Genomic DNA, 17902 nt, shown 5'->3' with positions numbered 1-17902 from the left:
CAAAATCCCAAACGTCGACAAGGCTCAGGACATAAAGCTCCAGGAGATCCTATCAAAAGCCTTCTCGGCGTCAAGGGAGAGAATAATGGCCTGGCCTTCCTGGTATTAATGATATGAATCAGATCAACGACTCTCCTGGTATTGTGTCTGGCCTGACGTCCCAGTATAAAGTAGAGATAAGCGGGCTCAGATATCTAAAATCCGAGCCCACCCGAACGTTGCCGATCCGAGCCGGATCCGAGACAGATCCGGGTATTCCCGCCAATTGCGAAACTGAAACCGAGGCTCTGAGTCATAATCCCGCTGTCGGATCTCGCGATACTCGGATCCTATAAATTCCCCGCTAGTCGCCGCCATCTTCACTCGGGCATTGATCAGAGTAGAGAGAGGTTGTGTTAGGTGGTCCTCTGTCCTGCTATATCTCATGCTGTGCTGTGCTTTGCTGTTCAGTTCTGTGCTGTGCTGTGCTGTGCTGTGCTGTTCAGTTCTGTGCTGTGCTGTGCTGTGCTGTGTTCTGCTCAGTCCAGTGGTGCTGTGTCCTGTGCTCTGTCCTTCTGAGTTCAGTGGTGCTGCTGGGTCCTGTGCTGTGTCCTGTTCAGTCCAGTGGTGCTGTGTCCTGTGCTCTGTCCTTCTAAGGGCATTGTTATTTCCCCATTATTCCCAAATTATAAAAAATTTCAAAAAAGTTCTAGAAAAAATTACAAAAAAAGTAATTATAAAAAAATAAAAAAAAATATCCCAAAACAATCCTGCAGTATAAGTCCATTGGTACTGCTATATTACAAAGTTCACTGATTCAGCAGTATAAGTCCAGTGGTACTGATATATTACAAAGTTCACTGATTCAGCAGTATAAGTCCAGTGGTACTGATATATTACAAAGTTCACTGATTCAGCAGTATAAGTCCAGTGGTACTGCTATATTACAAAGTTCACTGATTCAGCAGTATAATTCCAGTGGTATTGATATATTACAAAGTTCACTGATTCAGCAGTATAAGTCCAGTGGTACTGCTATATTACAAAGTTCACTGATTCAGCAGTATAAGTCCAGTGGTACTGCTATTACAAAGTTCACTGATTCAGCAGTATAAGTCCAGTGGTACTGCTATATTATATTGTGGGGACCACTCCACTACGCAGTCCAGATACTTTTTTGGTGGAATTCAGACTAGTTGAGGGTTTTTTTATTATATTGTGGGGACCGCTCCACTACGCAGTCCAGATACTTTTTTGGTGGAATTCAGACCAGTTGAGGTTTTTTTTTATTATATTGTGGGGACCACTCCACTACGCAGTCCAGATACTTTTTTGGTGGAATTCAGACCAGTTGAGGTTTTTTTTATTATATTGTGGGGACCACTCCACTACGCAGTCCAGATCCTTTTTTTGGTGGAATTCAGACCAGTTGAGGGTTTTTTTTATTATATTGTGGGGACCACTCCACTACGCAGTCCAGATACTTTTTTGGTGGAATTCAGACCAGTTGAGGGTGATATATTGTGGCCCCGGTACCAAATTGTGTACCGGGACCACTGCACTATGCAGTCCAGAAAGCTACCTCAGTGAAATGTTTTGGACTAAAAACAATATTGTGAGGTGTGAGGTGTTCAGAATAGACTGGGAATTAGTGGAAATGATTGCTAATGAATGCTATTGAGGTTAATGATAGCGTAGGAGTGAAAATAAACCAAAAAATCTTGATTTTAACACTTTTTATGTTTTTTTCAAAATAAATCCGAATCCCAAACCTTAAATCCGAACCAAAACCTTTCGTCAGGTGTTTTGCGAAACAAATCCGAACCCAAAACCTCAAGCAAATCCGAATCCAAAACACAAAACACGAGACACCAAAAGTGGCCGGTGCACATCCCTAGTATAAAGCCAACCTGATCATAATGTATAAGGGAGGGAAGGATCAAATTTAGTCTATTAGCCAAAATTTTAGCATATAATTTGACATCTGTATTGAGCAGGGAGATAGGGTGATAACTAGCGCAGTCATGAACCTCTTTACCCTCTTTATGAATGAATGATATCCGAGCCTCCAAAGAATCCCTTGACCAAGAACCTCCAGTCAGGATTGAGTTGAATAGGGTGTGCAAACGGGGGACCAGAAGCCCAGCAAATCTCTTATAATACACAGCAGTAAAGCCGTCCGGCCCCGGAGCCTTTCCTGATTTCTGAGACTTTATGGTCTGTTCAATTTCATCTCTAGTAATCTCATCCCCCAGAAGAGTACTAGCCTGTGGAGATAGTTTCGGAAGCTTAGCAGAAGAAAGAAAAGATTCAATCAACTGCGAGTGTTGTTGGGAGACTAAAGGATCAGACGGGTGTGGAAGGTTATAGAGTTTAGTGTAGTAAGATTGGAAGGCAGCACAAATCCGCTGAGGGTCATAGTGTAAAACTCCATTGAAGTCCCTGATAGCCAGGAGATTCCGGCCCGCTATCTTAGCTCTAAGTTTGGTGGCCAGCAATCTATCGGCCTTGTCGCCCTTTTCATAAAAGCGCTGATTGAGCCACTTCAGTTTATTAGCAACCTGGTGAGATAGCAAGAGATTTAGTTTACCACGGACAGAAGCAATTTCCTGGCGCACCAATGGATCAGGGTTCAATTTGTGGCGTTGCTCTAAAGCTCTCAGCGAGTCCGTCAGTTGAATAGTTTTAGCCAAACGGAATTGTTTAGTCCGAGATGCCAAAGCAATAAGATGACCCCGTATCACCGCCTTATGGGCCTCCCAAAGAGTCATAGGAGATATATCAGGGGTGTCATTCGTCTGAAAATATTCAGAGAGAAGCGAATGTAGGTGAGTAGTAGTCTCTTTATCATGTAGGAGTGATTCGTTGATTCTCCAGGTTGCTCTAGTGAGCAAGGGAGGTAAGTACAGCGGAAACAGGAGCATGGTCTGACCAGGTAACAGGGAAGATTTGGGAGGAGCTAAGTTTAAGAGTGAGGTCATAGGTATTATGGGGAGAAGAAAAGAAGGTATAGTCCCTGGCCAAGGGGTCTATTACTCTCCATGAGTCATATAAGTTATGGAGTTTCAGGAAAGTCTGTAAGGCAGCTGTAGTGTGGGCATCTCTCCTCAAGGGAGAAGAGGAGGGGCTTGAGGAACGATCTAGTCAGGGCTAAAACAGAATTGAAGTCACCAGCAACCATAAGTTCACCTTGACGAACACGCGCTAACAAAGAACCCAGTTTTTTGAAGAACCTATGCTGGCCGGTGTTGGGTGCATAGAAGTTCACTAGAGTGCAGGGGAGATTATTCAGAGTGCCTATGAGAATCAGGAATCTACCTTCTTTATCTTTATGAGAGTCATGAAGTTCGAAAATTAAATGGCGCGCAAACTCGATTGCTACACCCCGCTTTTTCTGCCTATGGTCACGTGCATGAAATGTCAAGGGAAATTTTCTGGAATGAAGCTCGGGGTGGAGATGATGGACAAAATGAGTTTCTTGTAGGAATATCAAGTCCCCTTTAAGAGACTTAAGAGACGAATGGAGTTTAGCCCATTTCTGAGGGGAGTTGAGGCCCTTGACATTATAGGAGATAAGGTTAAGGGTCATAGGAAAATCAATGAGGGGAGCTCTAGAGACCAGAAGAGGGAAGAGATGTCAAGGGAGAGGAGAAAAAAAGAAGAGTGCACAGGGAATGACATGGTAGGTGACGACCAGTGAGGAGAAGGAGGGGAGAACCAAAGGTTAAGGGTACAAGGGGATCAACATAGCGGACCAAAGTCCACTTGTCGCAAATGCTGGTAGAGGATAGGACATGATGGACAAGCCATCAGGGAAACCAGCGTAGAGTCCTAGGCTCTAAGGGGGTGGTAGACTAAAAGCAACCACAAAGGAAAACGGAGGGCCGGGGGACCCAGAAGAGGAGCCCGAGAGACCATAAAGCACCTCTTTTTGCCTATTGGTTGAGTCTCTCCTAGTGTGTGGATGTTAATCCTGGCTCCTGATTGCTTAGCGATTTCCGTGCTTACAGTCTGTTTGTACCTGTAGCGTTTACTTGTTTTCAGTCCCGCCCTCTGCTATACCAATACTGTGTACTCTGTTCTACCTGGATCCCTGCTGTGAACGTTGATCCAGCCTCAGTGCTCCTAAGCATATCTGGACCCAAGTGTACATCTAGCCACAGATCCATAATCATTGTGAGTACCTGTATTGCTTTTAGAATGTGGATCTCTGCCATGAACGTTGTACTCCTCCTGATCCAGCCTCAGTGCTCCCAAGTATATCTGGACCCAAGTGTACATCTAGCCGCAGATCCATAATCGTCGACCAGTACCTGTACTGCCTTATTAATATTCAGTAGATCCCTGACGCGAACACTGTACCTCTCCTGGTCCAGCTTCACTGCTTCCGAACATACCTGGACCTAAGTGTACATTTAACCGCAGAACCATATCTCCTCCAGTACTTGTACTATCTATTTAATCACACCTGGATCTCTACTGCTATCACCTTCTTCTCTACCTTTATATCTCCACTAAATCTCGCCTAACACATACCAGGGAGGCCGCTACCTGTGGCACAAAAGCAGCCAAGTCCATATGCACTTACCGGAGTCACTGGTGAAAACATTTCGAGTCGTTAGACTCCCCGCCTCCTGGGAGGTAGTGCCAAGTTAGGCAGGTCTAAAGGGTCCTACCCAATTCTAGATTTGTGACAGTTCGGCTACTGACCTTTGGCTTGATTCTTGGACTGCCCTCTCCTGTTTATCCCTGGTACTGCATTGCTCGCTCTGGTTTTGACCTCTGGCTTTCCTCTGACCATCCTTTGGATCAGCCTTGTGTACTTCGCTATTGTTTGGCCTTTGACCCGGACTGGTCGACCATTCATGTTCACCATGCTATTGCTCTGGTGACTAACCTGGAGAACCGCGACCTGCACACCTGGCGCAACCAAGTCCATAAATCCTTGCAGGGGTCCCTGGTGAACACCGGGAGTGCGTTGTGCCAATACCAGTTGGTGGTGAATTTGCCATCAATAATGTGACACCCTGAACTTCAGATAATCCTACTGTGTTGAACCTAAATTGCAGACCCAACCTATGTAGTACTATAACTTTTCTCTTGCGTAATTCAGTAACCACATAATGAGAATTTGACATCCATCACATGTTGTGATCTTGTAGCATGTACTCTACAAAGGGGTGTAGCGGATCCAAATTCTCATCTGAAGCTTTTGCAAGAAATATAATCAGCCAGAATAATTTTATTCCTATACTAATTTTGTTATTTCTGTTACATTTGGTAGATACTAACACTCTCTAGTTAAATGTATCTAATATACCTGGCCTGTGTGCAAATGATGTGTCTGCTCATTCTAGGGGCAGGCACTGTTAGGTGGACAATGATGCATGTGCTTATTTGAGTGCCTCGAGTGTAGGTGTGTACCCACCGGTTTTGGGAACTGTTCCTGTAAAATCGCTCTGCACCTATTTTGGAGGGATAACGGGACCATCTTGAAATGTGCATGAGGAAAGAGTAAAAACATTACATCAAATCCTGCCTAGTATCGCTTTAGGGCCACCTGCTTTATTAATTCAAAGTTGTCCATTTTTCTCTCAAATACTATTTGTTCAGCCTAATTTATATCTTAAATTATTCATGAGTATGAGGAGGCTTTAGGACTGTCTATGTCATGTGCCACTACCATACATTTGAATATATCATCACATTGGTCAAATTGCATCTCTGAAATGTGCATTCCCATATAAAGTGCACCAGATAGGAAATATAATCTGAGGCCTGTATTTCACCATCTTTAAGGATGTGTGAAATGCAAGTCTTTTTATGTGCAAGAAAGACTTTGCAGACCCCTGCTAACCTGAGAATGTCCCGTAACCTGGAAACACCCATAAATGCACCCATTCTACTACTTGAATCTCATTTAAATATCTTGTTGGTACATCACTTTCCTGTTGATACTATTTAAACAACTTATGATCAGATAGTTTGGTCGTATATGAGGCTCTTGACAGGTACAGACTGAGGCAGAAAATGGGGAAAGTTGCTACTTGTGGTGTTGTTATCTGTCCCATGTAAAGTCATGCAATACTCCTAGACCACCAGACCATCCCCCCCTGTTGTTGCTGACCATGTGGAAGCACTCAGTTACAGCCTGAGTGCCCCTATTGGATTACAGGGCTGCTATTAGCCTTTGCTCTATGTGCTGATAATAGCTCCATTTTCTATACTACACTGAGCTCGATCAGCGCATGTCAATGTCAGAACTGAATCCAATTGGACTCTTCTGTTATTGGCCGATAGTTTCTTGCCATGTCTTCTTGGTTTGTATATAAAATTATGTATTCAGCACTGTGATAGCTTCCCAGACACTCTTTCAAACCTCTGAGGTTAGCAACATTATATAAATATATAGGATTACCACATTTATTAGAATACAGCACTGGCTTTCCAATTTCTATTAATTCACCCGTTTTAAATTGCAATCCCTAGGATATGCACTGATTTTTCAATATTGCAATATGTACAAAAAACTAATTCGACCCTGTATTTGTTGAGTACTGTGCACATTTTTAGAAATGTATATAGAATAATTCACTACGTGCTGTGAAACATAAGGATAGTGGAAGTTACTGAGAAGCTCTATAATATGCGTGCGGCCTTATGACCACTGTTTGTTTGTTTTTTCGGTTAGAAAACTTAGCAAAGATTTATATTACATGCAAATGTGTTGTTATTAGTATTCGGAGCTCACTGTAGGAGTCACCAATGCTTTTACCAAGGATAAAAATAGAGCAAGATGTGACTATGAATGCACATGGAATGCCTCAGCAACTATAGTAAAAACTGAAGTGGGTATGTCAACACTAGAAACAATAGTTTTTAGTGTCAGACTTATTAACATATGTTTTACTAGCATTAACAATGCAAATAAAACACATTTTTAAAAAAAGTCAGTGGGTATGAGGTCTATAAAACTTCAAGGTTACAGACAGAGTGCTTTTACACAGGTCAGGGAATAGTAATCTTTAGATCTCAAACTAGATCTAAAAGTCTGGATTTGAGGACAGGCCACAAAGTCCTGGACCTAGGGTGCAGGACAGAATTCACAGCACCCTGCTGAAAGTTTTTTCCTCTTTCTCCATCATTGTAAGGTCTGTAGCCAATAAAGTCTATTTTCAGGGAATTGTAATACTGGCAATGTAATATATACTATTGTATATTTTTGTGCGATCACTGGTTAGTCAATGGCGGGTGATTATGGATATGTTTTAAAAATGGAAACTATATTGAAATATACAGTTATGTGTTGATTTGTAATGCCAAAGAATGACAAAGGAAATGTAAATAATGTACCCACTAAAATATTAGGATAATAGAAGTCACCATGGAGTTTTTCATCACCATACAAATGCACAAAGACAAGGGGCTAGATTTACTAAGCTGCGGGTTTGAAAAAGTGGGGATGTTGCCTATAGCTACCAATCAGATTCTAGCTGTCATTTATTTAGTACCTTCTACAAAATGACAGCTAGAATCTGATTGGTTGCTATAGGCAACATCCCCACTTTTTCAAACCCACAGCTTAGTAAATCTAGCCCAAAGACTTTGTTGTGACTTCTAACACATACTTGCCAACTCTCCCGGATTGTCCGGGAGACTCCCGCATTTTGCAAGAGTCTCCCGGACGAGTGTGGCAATCTCCCTGATAGGAAGGGGGAAAAATTTAGTTTAAACGCCGCGATTCACCTGGAATCGCGGCGTTTAGCCCCGCCCCCACTGTAAAATGACGCGATTTGCGTCATTATGTCACGGGGGCGGGGCCAAAATGACGCGATTTCGCAGCCCCGCCCCCTGCACGCCCACGTCCCAGCCGGCATCTCCCGGAAAAGGAAAAAAAAATGTTGGCAAGTATGTTCTAACATCATTTTTATTTTAAAGCTTATAATACACATTTCAATTGAAAATTAGCTGACTTCTTGTGCTTGCCTTCACTGACCGTTATATATTCCATCATGGAACACTTTTTTAATGAGTCAAGGGACATATCATTGCTATTACAAGAGTGATATTACTGCTCACCATATACTTTATATGGAAATATTTTACCGGATATTCATGTCACTTGTGTATTATTAGTCTGTATATACAACTATCATCATCATCATCATCATTTATTTATTTATATAGCGCCACCTATTCCACAGTACTGTACAATAGAGAATATTTGGGTGCTCCGGTTTCCTCCCACACTCCAAAAACATACTAGTAGGTTAATTGACTGCTAACAAATTGACCCTGGTCTGTGTGGAATTTAGACTGTAAGTCCCAATGGGGCAGGGACTGATGTGAATGAGTTCTCTGTACAGCTCTGCGGAATAAGTGGTGCTATATAAATAAATGGTGATGATGATATACTGTAATATATAATCACACCATTAGGTAACCACTCTTTATTATACGTTATAGGTGAGTTTATTAGCTTACAAATAAAGAAAAAAAAAATAAAGACAGCGTACCAAGTGGCATACACACAAGCATGCACTAACTAACAGAGCCAGAACCTACTAACTGCTGTGCTGGGCAGTGGAAACAAACCAGGAGCTGCAGTATAGTCTCTCAGAAGAGGAAGACCCATTGTCCTTGTCCACTTACAGTGCAGGAATGATCTCACATCCCAAGCAGCCAATAGCAGTACAGGAAGCATCCAAGAGTTTCAGTCCTTGTGGAAAGAATGTCCTGTATTCATGTGACCCTCCCCCTCTCCAGCTCTGACCTGCACTTTTAAGAATTCTGGACAGTGCTTTTAGCTGCTTAGTGCCGAAAAAAAGACCGAGCCAGCTGAGCGCTTCAAAAGCGCTAAGTGCCTCCCAGGGGTGTGACTTGCCCCCATCGTGGTGAGGCCATGCCTCTATCCCGATGCCACCTACACAAATGTTGGAAGATATGAAGTTATATTTTTGGAATTAGTATATTCTCCCCATGTTTACATGGGTTGCTGGTTCCTCCCACAGTCCAAAAACATAATGGTAGGTTAAGTGACTTATGACAAAATGAACCCTAGTCTATTTGTGTGATATATATTTGATAGAGAATTTATGCTGTAAACTCCACTTGGTAGAAACTGATGTGAATGATTAAAGATTCCATGTAAAGTGCAGACTAATATGCTGGCGTTATATAAATTAATGATAATAATGTACCATGTTTCCTGCTGTGATTACAATTGTTGCCACTTGGTACACACATAAGTAACCAGATTGGACAAGAGTCTTGGGGTATATTTACTAAACTGCAGGTTTGAAAAAGTGGAGCAGTTGCCTATAGCAACCAATCAGATTATAGTTATCATTTATTTAGTGCATTCTACAAAATGACAGCTAGAATTTGATTGGTTGCTATAGGCAACATCTCCACTTTTTCAAACCCGCAGTTTAGCAAATATACCCCTTGGTCTGTGCAGGCAGATCTCGTTCAGCATCACAGGGGCTGGCTAGTGCAAAATCAGCACACACACACCAATACAGCCAATATGCGATCATCTTTCCAACGCATTTACCAACCTCAATTACAATTGGATTATTATCACCAGGGGCGGGCTGGGCCGGGGGGCAGGGGGGCATCGGTCCCCCGGGCTGCTCAGTCTGACCCCTTTTCAGGCTACCCCGCCCCCGTGGATGCACATTGTTTAAAGAAAAACGTGCATATTACCTACGGCAGCATCACAAAACAAGCGATGCGGCCGTCTGTGCGCCCTCCCGGGCAGAGATTTGCCAGCCCGCGCCTGATTATCACACATGGGATATCTTTGGGGGCACATGCTGTGGTATCACGTTAATTGCAAATATTGCAATGTGTGCTGCCAGGATTAGGTATAAGGATAACAGGTAATTCTGTATTTGAAAATCACATTGATGATATTTTACAAACAATTACTATTGCATATTAGGTGCTGATTCATTAAAATCCACATAAAGTGGCAGGGCCAGCACTACTACTAGGTGAACCTTGGCAGCTGCCATGGAAGCCAGAGTTAGGGAGCGCCTAATATCACTCATTCAGTATCTTTAATTCACCATTGCATCCCTCACTATGCTCCCTGAGCTGACATGAAGGGGCAGCGGTCGTCAGCTTCTTACCGGTGAAGATTCCGGCTGCTGCTCCTTCATGTTGGTAATGGGCTGGGAGTGTGGAGCTGGGCTATGATGTCACTGGTGGTAGTCATTATTCTGATGCAGATAATGCCGATACTAGGTATAGCGCCAAAAAAATGCTGATTACTATAAGCCCCACATGGAGGAAATACAGACTTACCATAAAACACACACACAAACATGTCCGACACGCCTGATATATATTGCGACTGGAGAAAATGCCGCCAGTGGGATTCTTGTCACTTAAACTGGCCTCAGTCAGATTTCGGGTTTTAAGGGGGCAATGGCAGGACCCACCACCAGTATAATCTAATCGAATTATTAGGTTATCATTCGATTAGATTATCTCCAAAACCGAACTCTCCAAAACCGAACTCATTGTCTTTCCCCCACCCAGACTCCCTTCTCACCATGACCTCTCTATCGTTGTTAACAACTCCACTATCTTCTCTGTCACCCAACTCCGCTGCCTAGGTGTCACTCTCGACTCCTCTCTCTCTTTTGCCCCCCACATTCAATCCCTTGCCCAAGCCTGTCGCTTCCAACTCCATAACATTGCCCGCATCCGTCCCTTCCTCTCTCAAGATGCCACCAAAACTATCATACATGCCCTCGTCATCTCCCGTCTCGACTACTGCAACCTCCTGCTTTCTGGCCTCCCCTGCTCCCACCTTGCCCCCCTCCGCTCTATTCTCAATGCGGCTGCAAGACTCATCTTCCTCTCACGCCGCTCCTCCTCTGCCTCCCCTCTCTGTCTTTCCTTACACTGGCTCCCCTTCCCCTACAGAATCCTTTTCAAACTCCTCACCACCACTTACAAGGCTCTCTCTCAGTCTACTGCCCCTTACATCTCTAACCTCCTCTCCATACACACTCCAGCCCGCTCCCTGCGCTCGGCCAATGATCGCCGCCTCTCCTCCACTCTGATCACCTCTTCCCACTCTCGAATCCAAGACTTCTCCCGTGCTGCCCCCCTTCACTGTAACGACCTCCCTCGCTCCATTCGTCTCTCACCCAATCTGTGCTCCTTCAAGCGGGCACTTAAAACTCACCTGTTCCTTAAGGCCTACCAACCATCCACTTAACCTCTCACCTCTTCTGGTTCTCCCCTGCCCCCTTTCTCTCTCCCCGTTGCTTCACTGGCTCCCTTTTGTGCCTGACTTTGTTTACCCTCCCTTAGGATGTAAGCTCGAATGAGCAGGGCCCTCTTCCCTCCTGTCTCCATACCTGTTCTTCTGCTCCGTCTCTACTGTATCTGCCTGCTTGGAGTTTCTGAAGTACTGGTACTTTGTGTTTATTGTCCTGTACTGTTTTACCCTGTATAGTCTACTGTTTGTACCATGTACGTCGCTGCGGAAACCTTGTGGCGCCTAACAAATAAACGATAATAATAATAATAATAATTAGGTTTAGGGTTAGGATTAGGTTTAAAGTTAGGATTAGGGGTTCCACATTATACAGGCGCCGGGTCCTGCCATTGCCCCCTTAAAACCGGCAATCTGACTGTAGCCATTTTAAGTGGCGAGAATCCCACTGGCGGCATTTTCTCCGGTCACAATTTATATCAGGCGTGTCGGACATGTTGTGTGTGTGCTTTATGGTAAGTCTGTATTTCCTCCATGTGGGGCATATAGTAATCAGCATTTTTTGGTCGCTATACCTAGTGTCGGAATTAGGTGCATCAAAAAAATGTACCCCACCCGATGTCACAGATCAGCACCACACACCAAGAGGAGATGATTCCGCCCCCCACTTCACACAAGATAAGAAACATGGGGGTGCACACACTCCAGTCCTGAGCCTAGGAATATATTTAAACTGCTTTACCACAGCCCCAGACTAAAAGCATGGGGGAAGAGTTCAACCTGGAGCACCAATCATAAGTGTAGGGGGGAGGGGCAATCCTAATAAAACATTTTCCTAGGTGGTAATGCAGCTTTTTATTATTTTTGTAAACCCATATACATCAGTTGTAAAAAATGTTATTCAGTGGAGGGTCAGCAGCATTGCGTACATCATAAGACATATAATATGTTTACCTTCATTTTGAATGGATGTCTAGAGAATCAAAATACATTAGTGTCCCATGAAACCAAAACAGCACGTTTTTTACATTTTTACCTCCTGGGTTTAAGACCAGTTTTTTTGTATGTGAAGGCCTACTTGTAACAAGACGCAAAGTATACACGGACAGTATACAAGTTAGAGCGCTGAACTATATTGCAGTATATAAAATGCATCGCATCTCGTGCGCTTTAATACAGTAGATGGTAAAAGAACAACACATTTCAATGTATACCACTTGTACAATCACTACCGTATGTCACGTTTTCCATTTTCGCTATTTTTTTTATTTCTCATAAGTGCACCGTCATTCATTCAAACAGAATAAATCACGCTCTCACTATTGCATGCATCACGTTGCGAAATATAAACATTGATGATGCATTGCGAATTAAATGCTTTGTTTCTCAAGTAACTGGCCTCGCAGCGGTTGGAAATTGCGATATTTTATGCAATGATAAACAAAATGATTGCAAGTACATGGCACAAACAAAACCAGCCTATCATCCCAACAGGACTACACTTCCCAGTATGCCTCAGTGCCAGTGCACATGCGCAGTAACGCGCGGCTTGAGTGGCAAGTTGTTTGTTACAGTGTAGCACCAGCTGCTTTTTGCACTCTGGAGCCGCTGCTGTTCGAGTCTTCCTGAACTCATTCAGCTTCCCCTCTCCGCTTCTCCTTTTAATCCCCCCTCTTTCTTTCCATCTTCTGCTCCTTCTCTACTTTCCCTAAAGCTCTACCATCAAAAGGAAGAAGGTCTCCAAATTTAACACAAAAGACAAACAACAATATTTTCTATAGATGATCTACAAATGAGAAGAAGAAAACGATGGAACTGCATATTCTAGAACACAGGCTAAAAGTGGCCAGCATAGCCAAGGAAAACATCCAGTTCTTCACCTATGGATTAATAAAACTTGCTTTTTTGTCATCCAAAACAAGGTAAGTGGCTGCACAGGGAGAATGACACAGTGTTGGTTAATTGGGTCAGTTTTCACTGGTTGATTCCATAGTGCTGGATGTACAGAAAAACCTCAGAAAAACAACTTCATGTTATTCAATTGTTTGAATCCCACAGGGCGACTGTGACCGTCATTAGGTGCTGGGATGCAGGAGATTGCACAGTGAATGAATGGAACAGGTGTTGTTTTTCACCAGAAAATAAAAGTATAAAATAATACCAAAGGGAATAATTTGTGCTGTGAGCAGATGAACTGAATACAGAAACCTCTCATAGTAATTTGGGGGTTAGATGCTTTGAGATTTATTTGTAAATACTCATACTCTGGCATCTGGATAGGGGATTGGGCATCCTTGGGTCCCTACTGACATATTTTTCTCCAGCTGTAGGTCTCTGTGCAGTAAACATGGTCTGGATGTTAATTTGGATTATTTATGCATTTTTGTGTTGCAGCAAATTTTGTTTTTGAGGCCTGATGTACATCTACCATAGCGGTGCTGCTACATGAACCTATTTGTTCTAGATTTTAGAGCTGACTATTCAAGCTCTTGTGTTGTTAGCTTAATGGTTAGTGTTCATTGTTCCATAGGTCACTAACAAGGGGCACAATTGAATGGAAACTAAGGGAAACATGGATAAAGTTTGCATATAGGATCAAGGTTCCATCTGAAACAATGGCTTGGTTTTGATAAGGGGGAGTGGCAGCCTATCTAGAGCTTGCTGAAATGTGCACAGATATTATTTGGATCTTTTGTCTCCCCAGTGGTTCAGCACTGCCATTGTTTGCAAAGTAATTTATTCCAGACCCTTGTTTACTTTCTTTCCCTGTGTACTGGGGGGGATGCAACTGTGTAAATCCCACGTGTAAAAATTAGGTGTGTGACTGCTTGCAGCTCCCTCAATGGCACAAAGAACAGTCAGCCTATCTGGAGTTAAATGCTTCATTTAATTATTTAATAATAGCTGTTAAATCTTTTACCTTTTAAGTGTGCCTTGGTAGTTGGCTCATTTCAGTGCATGTAAAAGGTGTAATTAGTTATGTATGTTGTTTTATTTAGGATAACATTCAAATAACTGCATATAAACTGTATTTAGAAACAAAAGATTTTTTAGGACAGGTTAAAAGTCTACATTACCTTTTTGATTTAATTCTGTCATTCATCTGTTTAGTTGCATGTTGGATTAAATGGATGTTTACAAAGTGTTGGGCATGAAAAAAGTAATTGTTTCTTCAATATCTATCATAAAACGAAGCTGTCTGATAGAGGCCTAGGATTTTTTCATGTATGCAAAATTAGCAGCATGCGGTATATTTGTTTGTGTACAACACTTTACATTTTGCAATGGTGACTTGTTACTATACTTTTTGGATTATTTCTGAGTTTGAAAAATGGCATAGATCCTCCGAATTAACAAATGTGTCAAACTGCCAATGAATGGCCATATTTCTCACATAAAACATGAATAATACAGGGTATTATTAAACATTGCGTACTAAATGTCCATTAAATTGTCTTGTTTTTTTTTATGTATTAACCACTAAGAGATCAGGCAGTTCATTTTTTTCTTTTTTTGTTTGTATTAAGCTTTGTAAATATAACAGACTTATAACAACGCTTATGTATTTTTTTTGAGGCTGTGACTTTATTATAATGCTTTGTTGAGTTTAATTAGCATGCATGTATGTGGCCTTGTATTTTTCTTTTCTTTACCATCCCATTAGCTTATGTGATTTGGGTTGAAATGTGTGTTAGCTATTTATAACACAAAAGTGAAAAAATATATGTATAATCTCCTGTAAATAATATCTGTAGAAAACTAATGTAGTTATCGCTTTGTTGTTTATTAGGAAACCCTGTGTGTTATAAAGTATAATGCATACCTCTATTGTAAATTATTAGAAGTCACTTCAAGCTACAGCCTTGTGCTTTCCAATATCCTTATAACTTAAACTGGGTACACACTACATGGTTTTCGTCCAATAATCGGCTCAATCAGCCGACATACGACCGCTCGTTTAAAAGTCGGGTCAGTGTGTGCAGTGACACGATGGTCGAAAGTCTGCCCAAATGGACGATTATCGCCTCATTTGGTTGGTCGTACCGTTTAATATTTCCGTTTACGTTTCCGTTGTGTAGTGTGTATAAACTTCTGACCGATCCACAACAGTGAGTACGAAATTAGTCATTGCTCACGACAACATGGCTGTAAAAAGTCGCTAAAGGGACGTCTGCTCTTCCTTTTATCGTCCTAAACAAGGCTAGTGTGTATGTAGTCCATGGACCGAGCGATCGGAACATCGATCGCATGTAAAATCGATCGACATAAAAAGTTGGTGGAAAATTCTGTAGTGTGTACCCAGCTTTACTATTCTGAAAATGGGTTGGGCATAGTAAAGATGGCAGAATCCTTAATAAGAAACCAATTAGGTCTTGGGGTAGAAAAATGAACCTTAATGCTATATATATATATATATATATATCTACTCTGTTTTCTTGAAAGATGGAAGCTTTTTGTAGTATTATTGTTCCTGTTAATTAGATAGACATTTTGACAATCCTGTTGGAGACCTCTTAAAAAACTTTGTATGTAAATCATCAATGTCACAAAGAGAGTTAATACTGTTATTAAAGTTTAGCTAGAGGCTTATGCCTTTTTGATAAAGAGCTGTAAAGATTTCAATCATTCAAACAAGTGTTGAAATGCAGCTCTAAAAAAAAACTTTATGGCTGCTATCCAAGATTCACAATAACATTACATTGTTATTTATCTATCCATATATATTTACATGTATATAATTGAAGAGAGAGAGCATTCCCAATAATGCTACAAAGTAATGTTAAGTTACTATAAGTCAATATTTTGATAAAGTTTCAAGTTGATAGTGAAACATTGATTCAATGGACATTTTCACAATTTAGAGTTTTAATGGAAAGATCTTCTACTCATGGGTATTGGAAAGACAACACTAGTTAAAAGCATAACTAAAACCTTGTTTTTATTCTCACTTTAACAGAGTGTTAGAAATTTGTTCATTGATACTTCCCTGCAGCATAGTAGCTGTGTATTGGGTAACTCAGTGATCAGCATTACTGCCTTTATTCCAACCAGGGCAATATTTGTGCAGAGTGCATATGTTCTCCCCATGTTAATGCAGGTATTTCATATCACAGTCCAATAGGTTAACTGGTTTTGGCCAAATTTGAACCTAGTGTGTGTGTTTGTCTGGCAGTATTTTAGACTGCAAGCTCCACGGGGGCAGCGACTTGAACAAACATTCTCTGTACGGTATATAAAGAATATTCATTGACTACTATGTACTTAATGGTGCTATACCAACTAGTAAAGTATTTTCTTAAGTTGCCTTCTCCCTCCAAAGCCGGAGCCTCCTGGGCTGCTACATGCAGCCTTTATTCTCAGGGCTATGCCGAATCTCTAATACAGAACTAGCAAATTAAATTATTAACCAACTTTAAATGGTGGTGGAAGGTTCTCTTGTTGTGACTTATGATTGCATGTGTTTGTGGCCTTAACGATTTTGATGTCCATTGTATTGGACATCAGGGCATTTTTTCCATTACAATTGCAAGTGTTGCTCCCTTAATTATTGCTTGCATGTATGTTATTTGTGTAAACTATTCTAGAATACTGGGCATTAATTTGAAAACAAAATGTTATTATATCCGCTGGATTCCTAAAGATTCCAGGTTTTGAGACGGTCACTAAACCATACTTTTGCAGCCAACTGTTCGGGAGGGGACTCCATCATGGTGGCGTGACCACATGAATCGCGTTGTTAGGCCACGCCACCAGCTAATTTTCGTCAATTTCAGCCTATCAATGAGTGGGGCTGTTCCAGGATGACGTGTTTAGCCCTGCCCCCACCCACTTTACCAACGGGGTGAGCTGGACCCAGGAGATTGCCCTTCTCTCCTGGGAGTCCAGGGGAATTCCCAAAAATTCAGGAGTATCTCAGACATTTCGGGTGAGTAGGCAGCTATGCATTACACGTGTGTTTCTGAGAAATTTCTGGACAATATTGTTCCTGTTTGTTTCCTGTAATGAAGGAGTCATACAATTGGTAAATTAACACAGCTTTTTAGTGGACTTATTTATTGATGTGTGTGTATTTTGATGCTACTTTATCACCTGTATAAGATGTTAAATACCCCCATGCCTGGCAATCAATTAATTTGGCAACAGATCCAGTTGTTTATTGATTGGGCCAGTTGAGCGACATACATAGATAACCAAATAGGTCTAGTCATTCATGGGTTGCACAGAATGACTCTAATGCTGGGGGCCCCATGCAAACTGCTTGTTGGCTGATGACAGCACGCAAAAGCCGATGTGGTCAAAAGCCTACTATGTTTTCCAACCACAGCAATAATGTGATCACATTTTTACTACTGTTCTTGACCAACTTTGTCCATCAAATCTGTGTGTCGATATGTTATATATTCAGTGGGTGGTTATTGCGTTATTAAGGGTGTACTATGTTTTCCTTGTATAATTTGTTCTTGTGTTCATATTCATAACTAAATTATGCTCCACATTTATGTAGTAATATGCTAGTTAATGAACCATGGGCATGTACATACAAAGAACTGTGTTGTTAATGTGTTCTGAACGCCTTTAATTTGTGACATTGATAGCAATAAAACCAGAGGCGTACAGAGTGAGCACCTAATGTTATTAATCCAGTCTTTTTCTCACTTGAATGTGCTATTCATGAAGGCTATTGCT

The 17902-nt window shown here is 41.7% G+C and overlaps 1 protein-coding gene across 1 annotated transcript in view; it reads left to right on the top strand.

Moving 5' to 3' along the window:
* Nucleotides 1-12754: 12754 nt before the first annotated feature.
* The window catches only part of CASTOR2 (cytosolic arginine sensor for mTORC1 subunit 2), a 137854-nt gene continuing 132706 nt past the window's right edge, over nt 12755-17902 (top strand). Inside the window, exon 1 of the mRNA XM_075195000.1 lies at nt 12755-13137. Coding sequence (XP_075051101.1) covers nt 13025-13137 — 113 coding nt within the window. The 5' untranslated portion in view covers nt 12755-13024. The remainder of the gene's footprint in view (nt 13138-17902) is intronic.

The sequence above is a fragment of the Mixophyes fleayi genome, chromosome 2 (assembly GCF_038048845.1).
Source record: "Mixophyes fleayi isolate aMixFle1 chromosome 2, aMixFle1.hap1, whole genome shotgun sequence".
Taxonomy (NCBI): domain Eukaryota; kingdom Metazoa; phylum Chordata; class Amphibia; order Anura; family Limnodynastidae; genus Mixophyes; species Mixophyes fleayi.
This window is presented reverse-complemented; position numbering and strand designations above follow the sequence as displayed.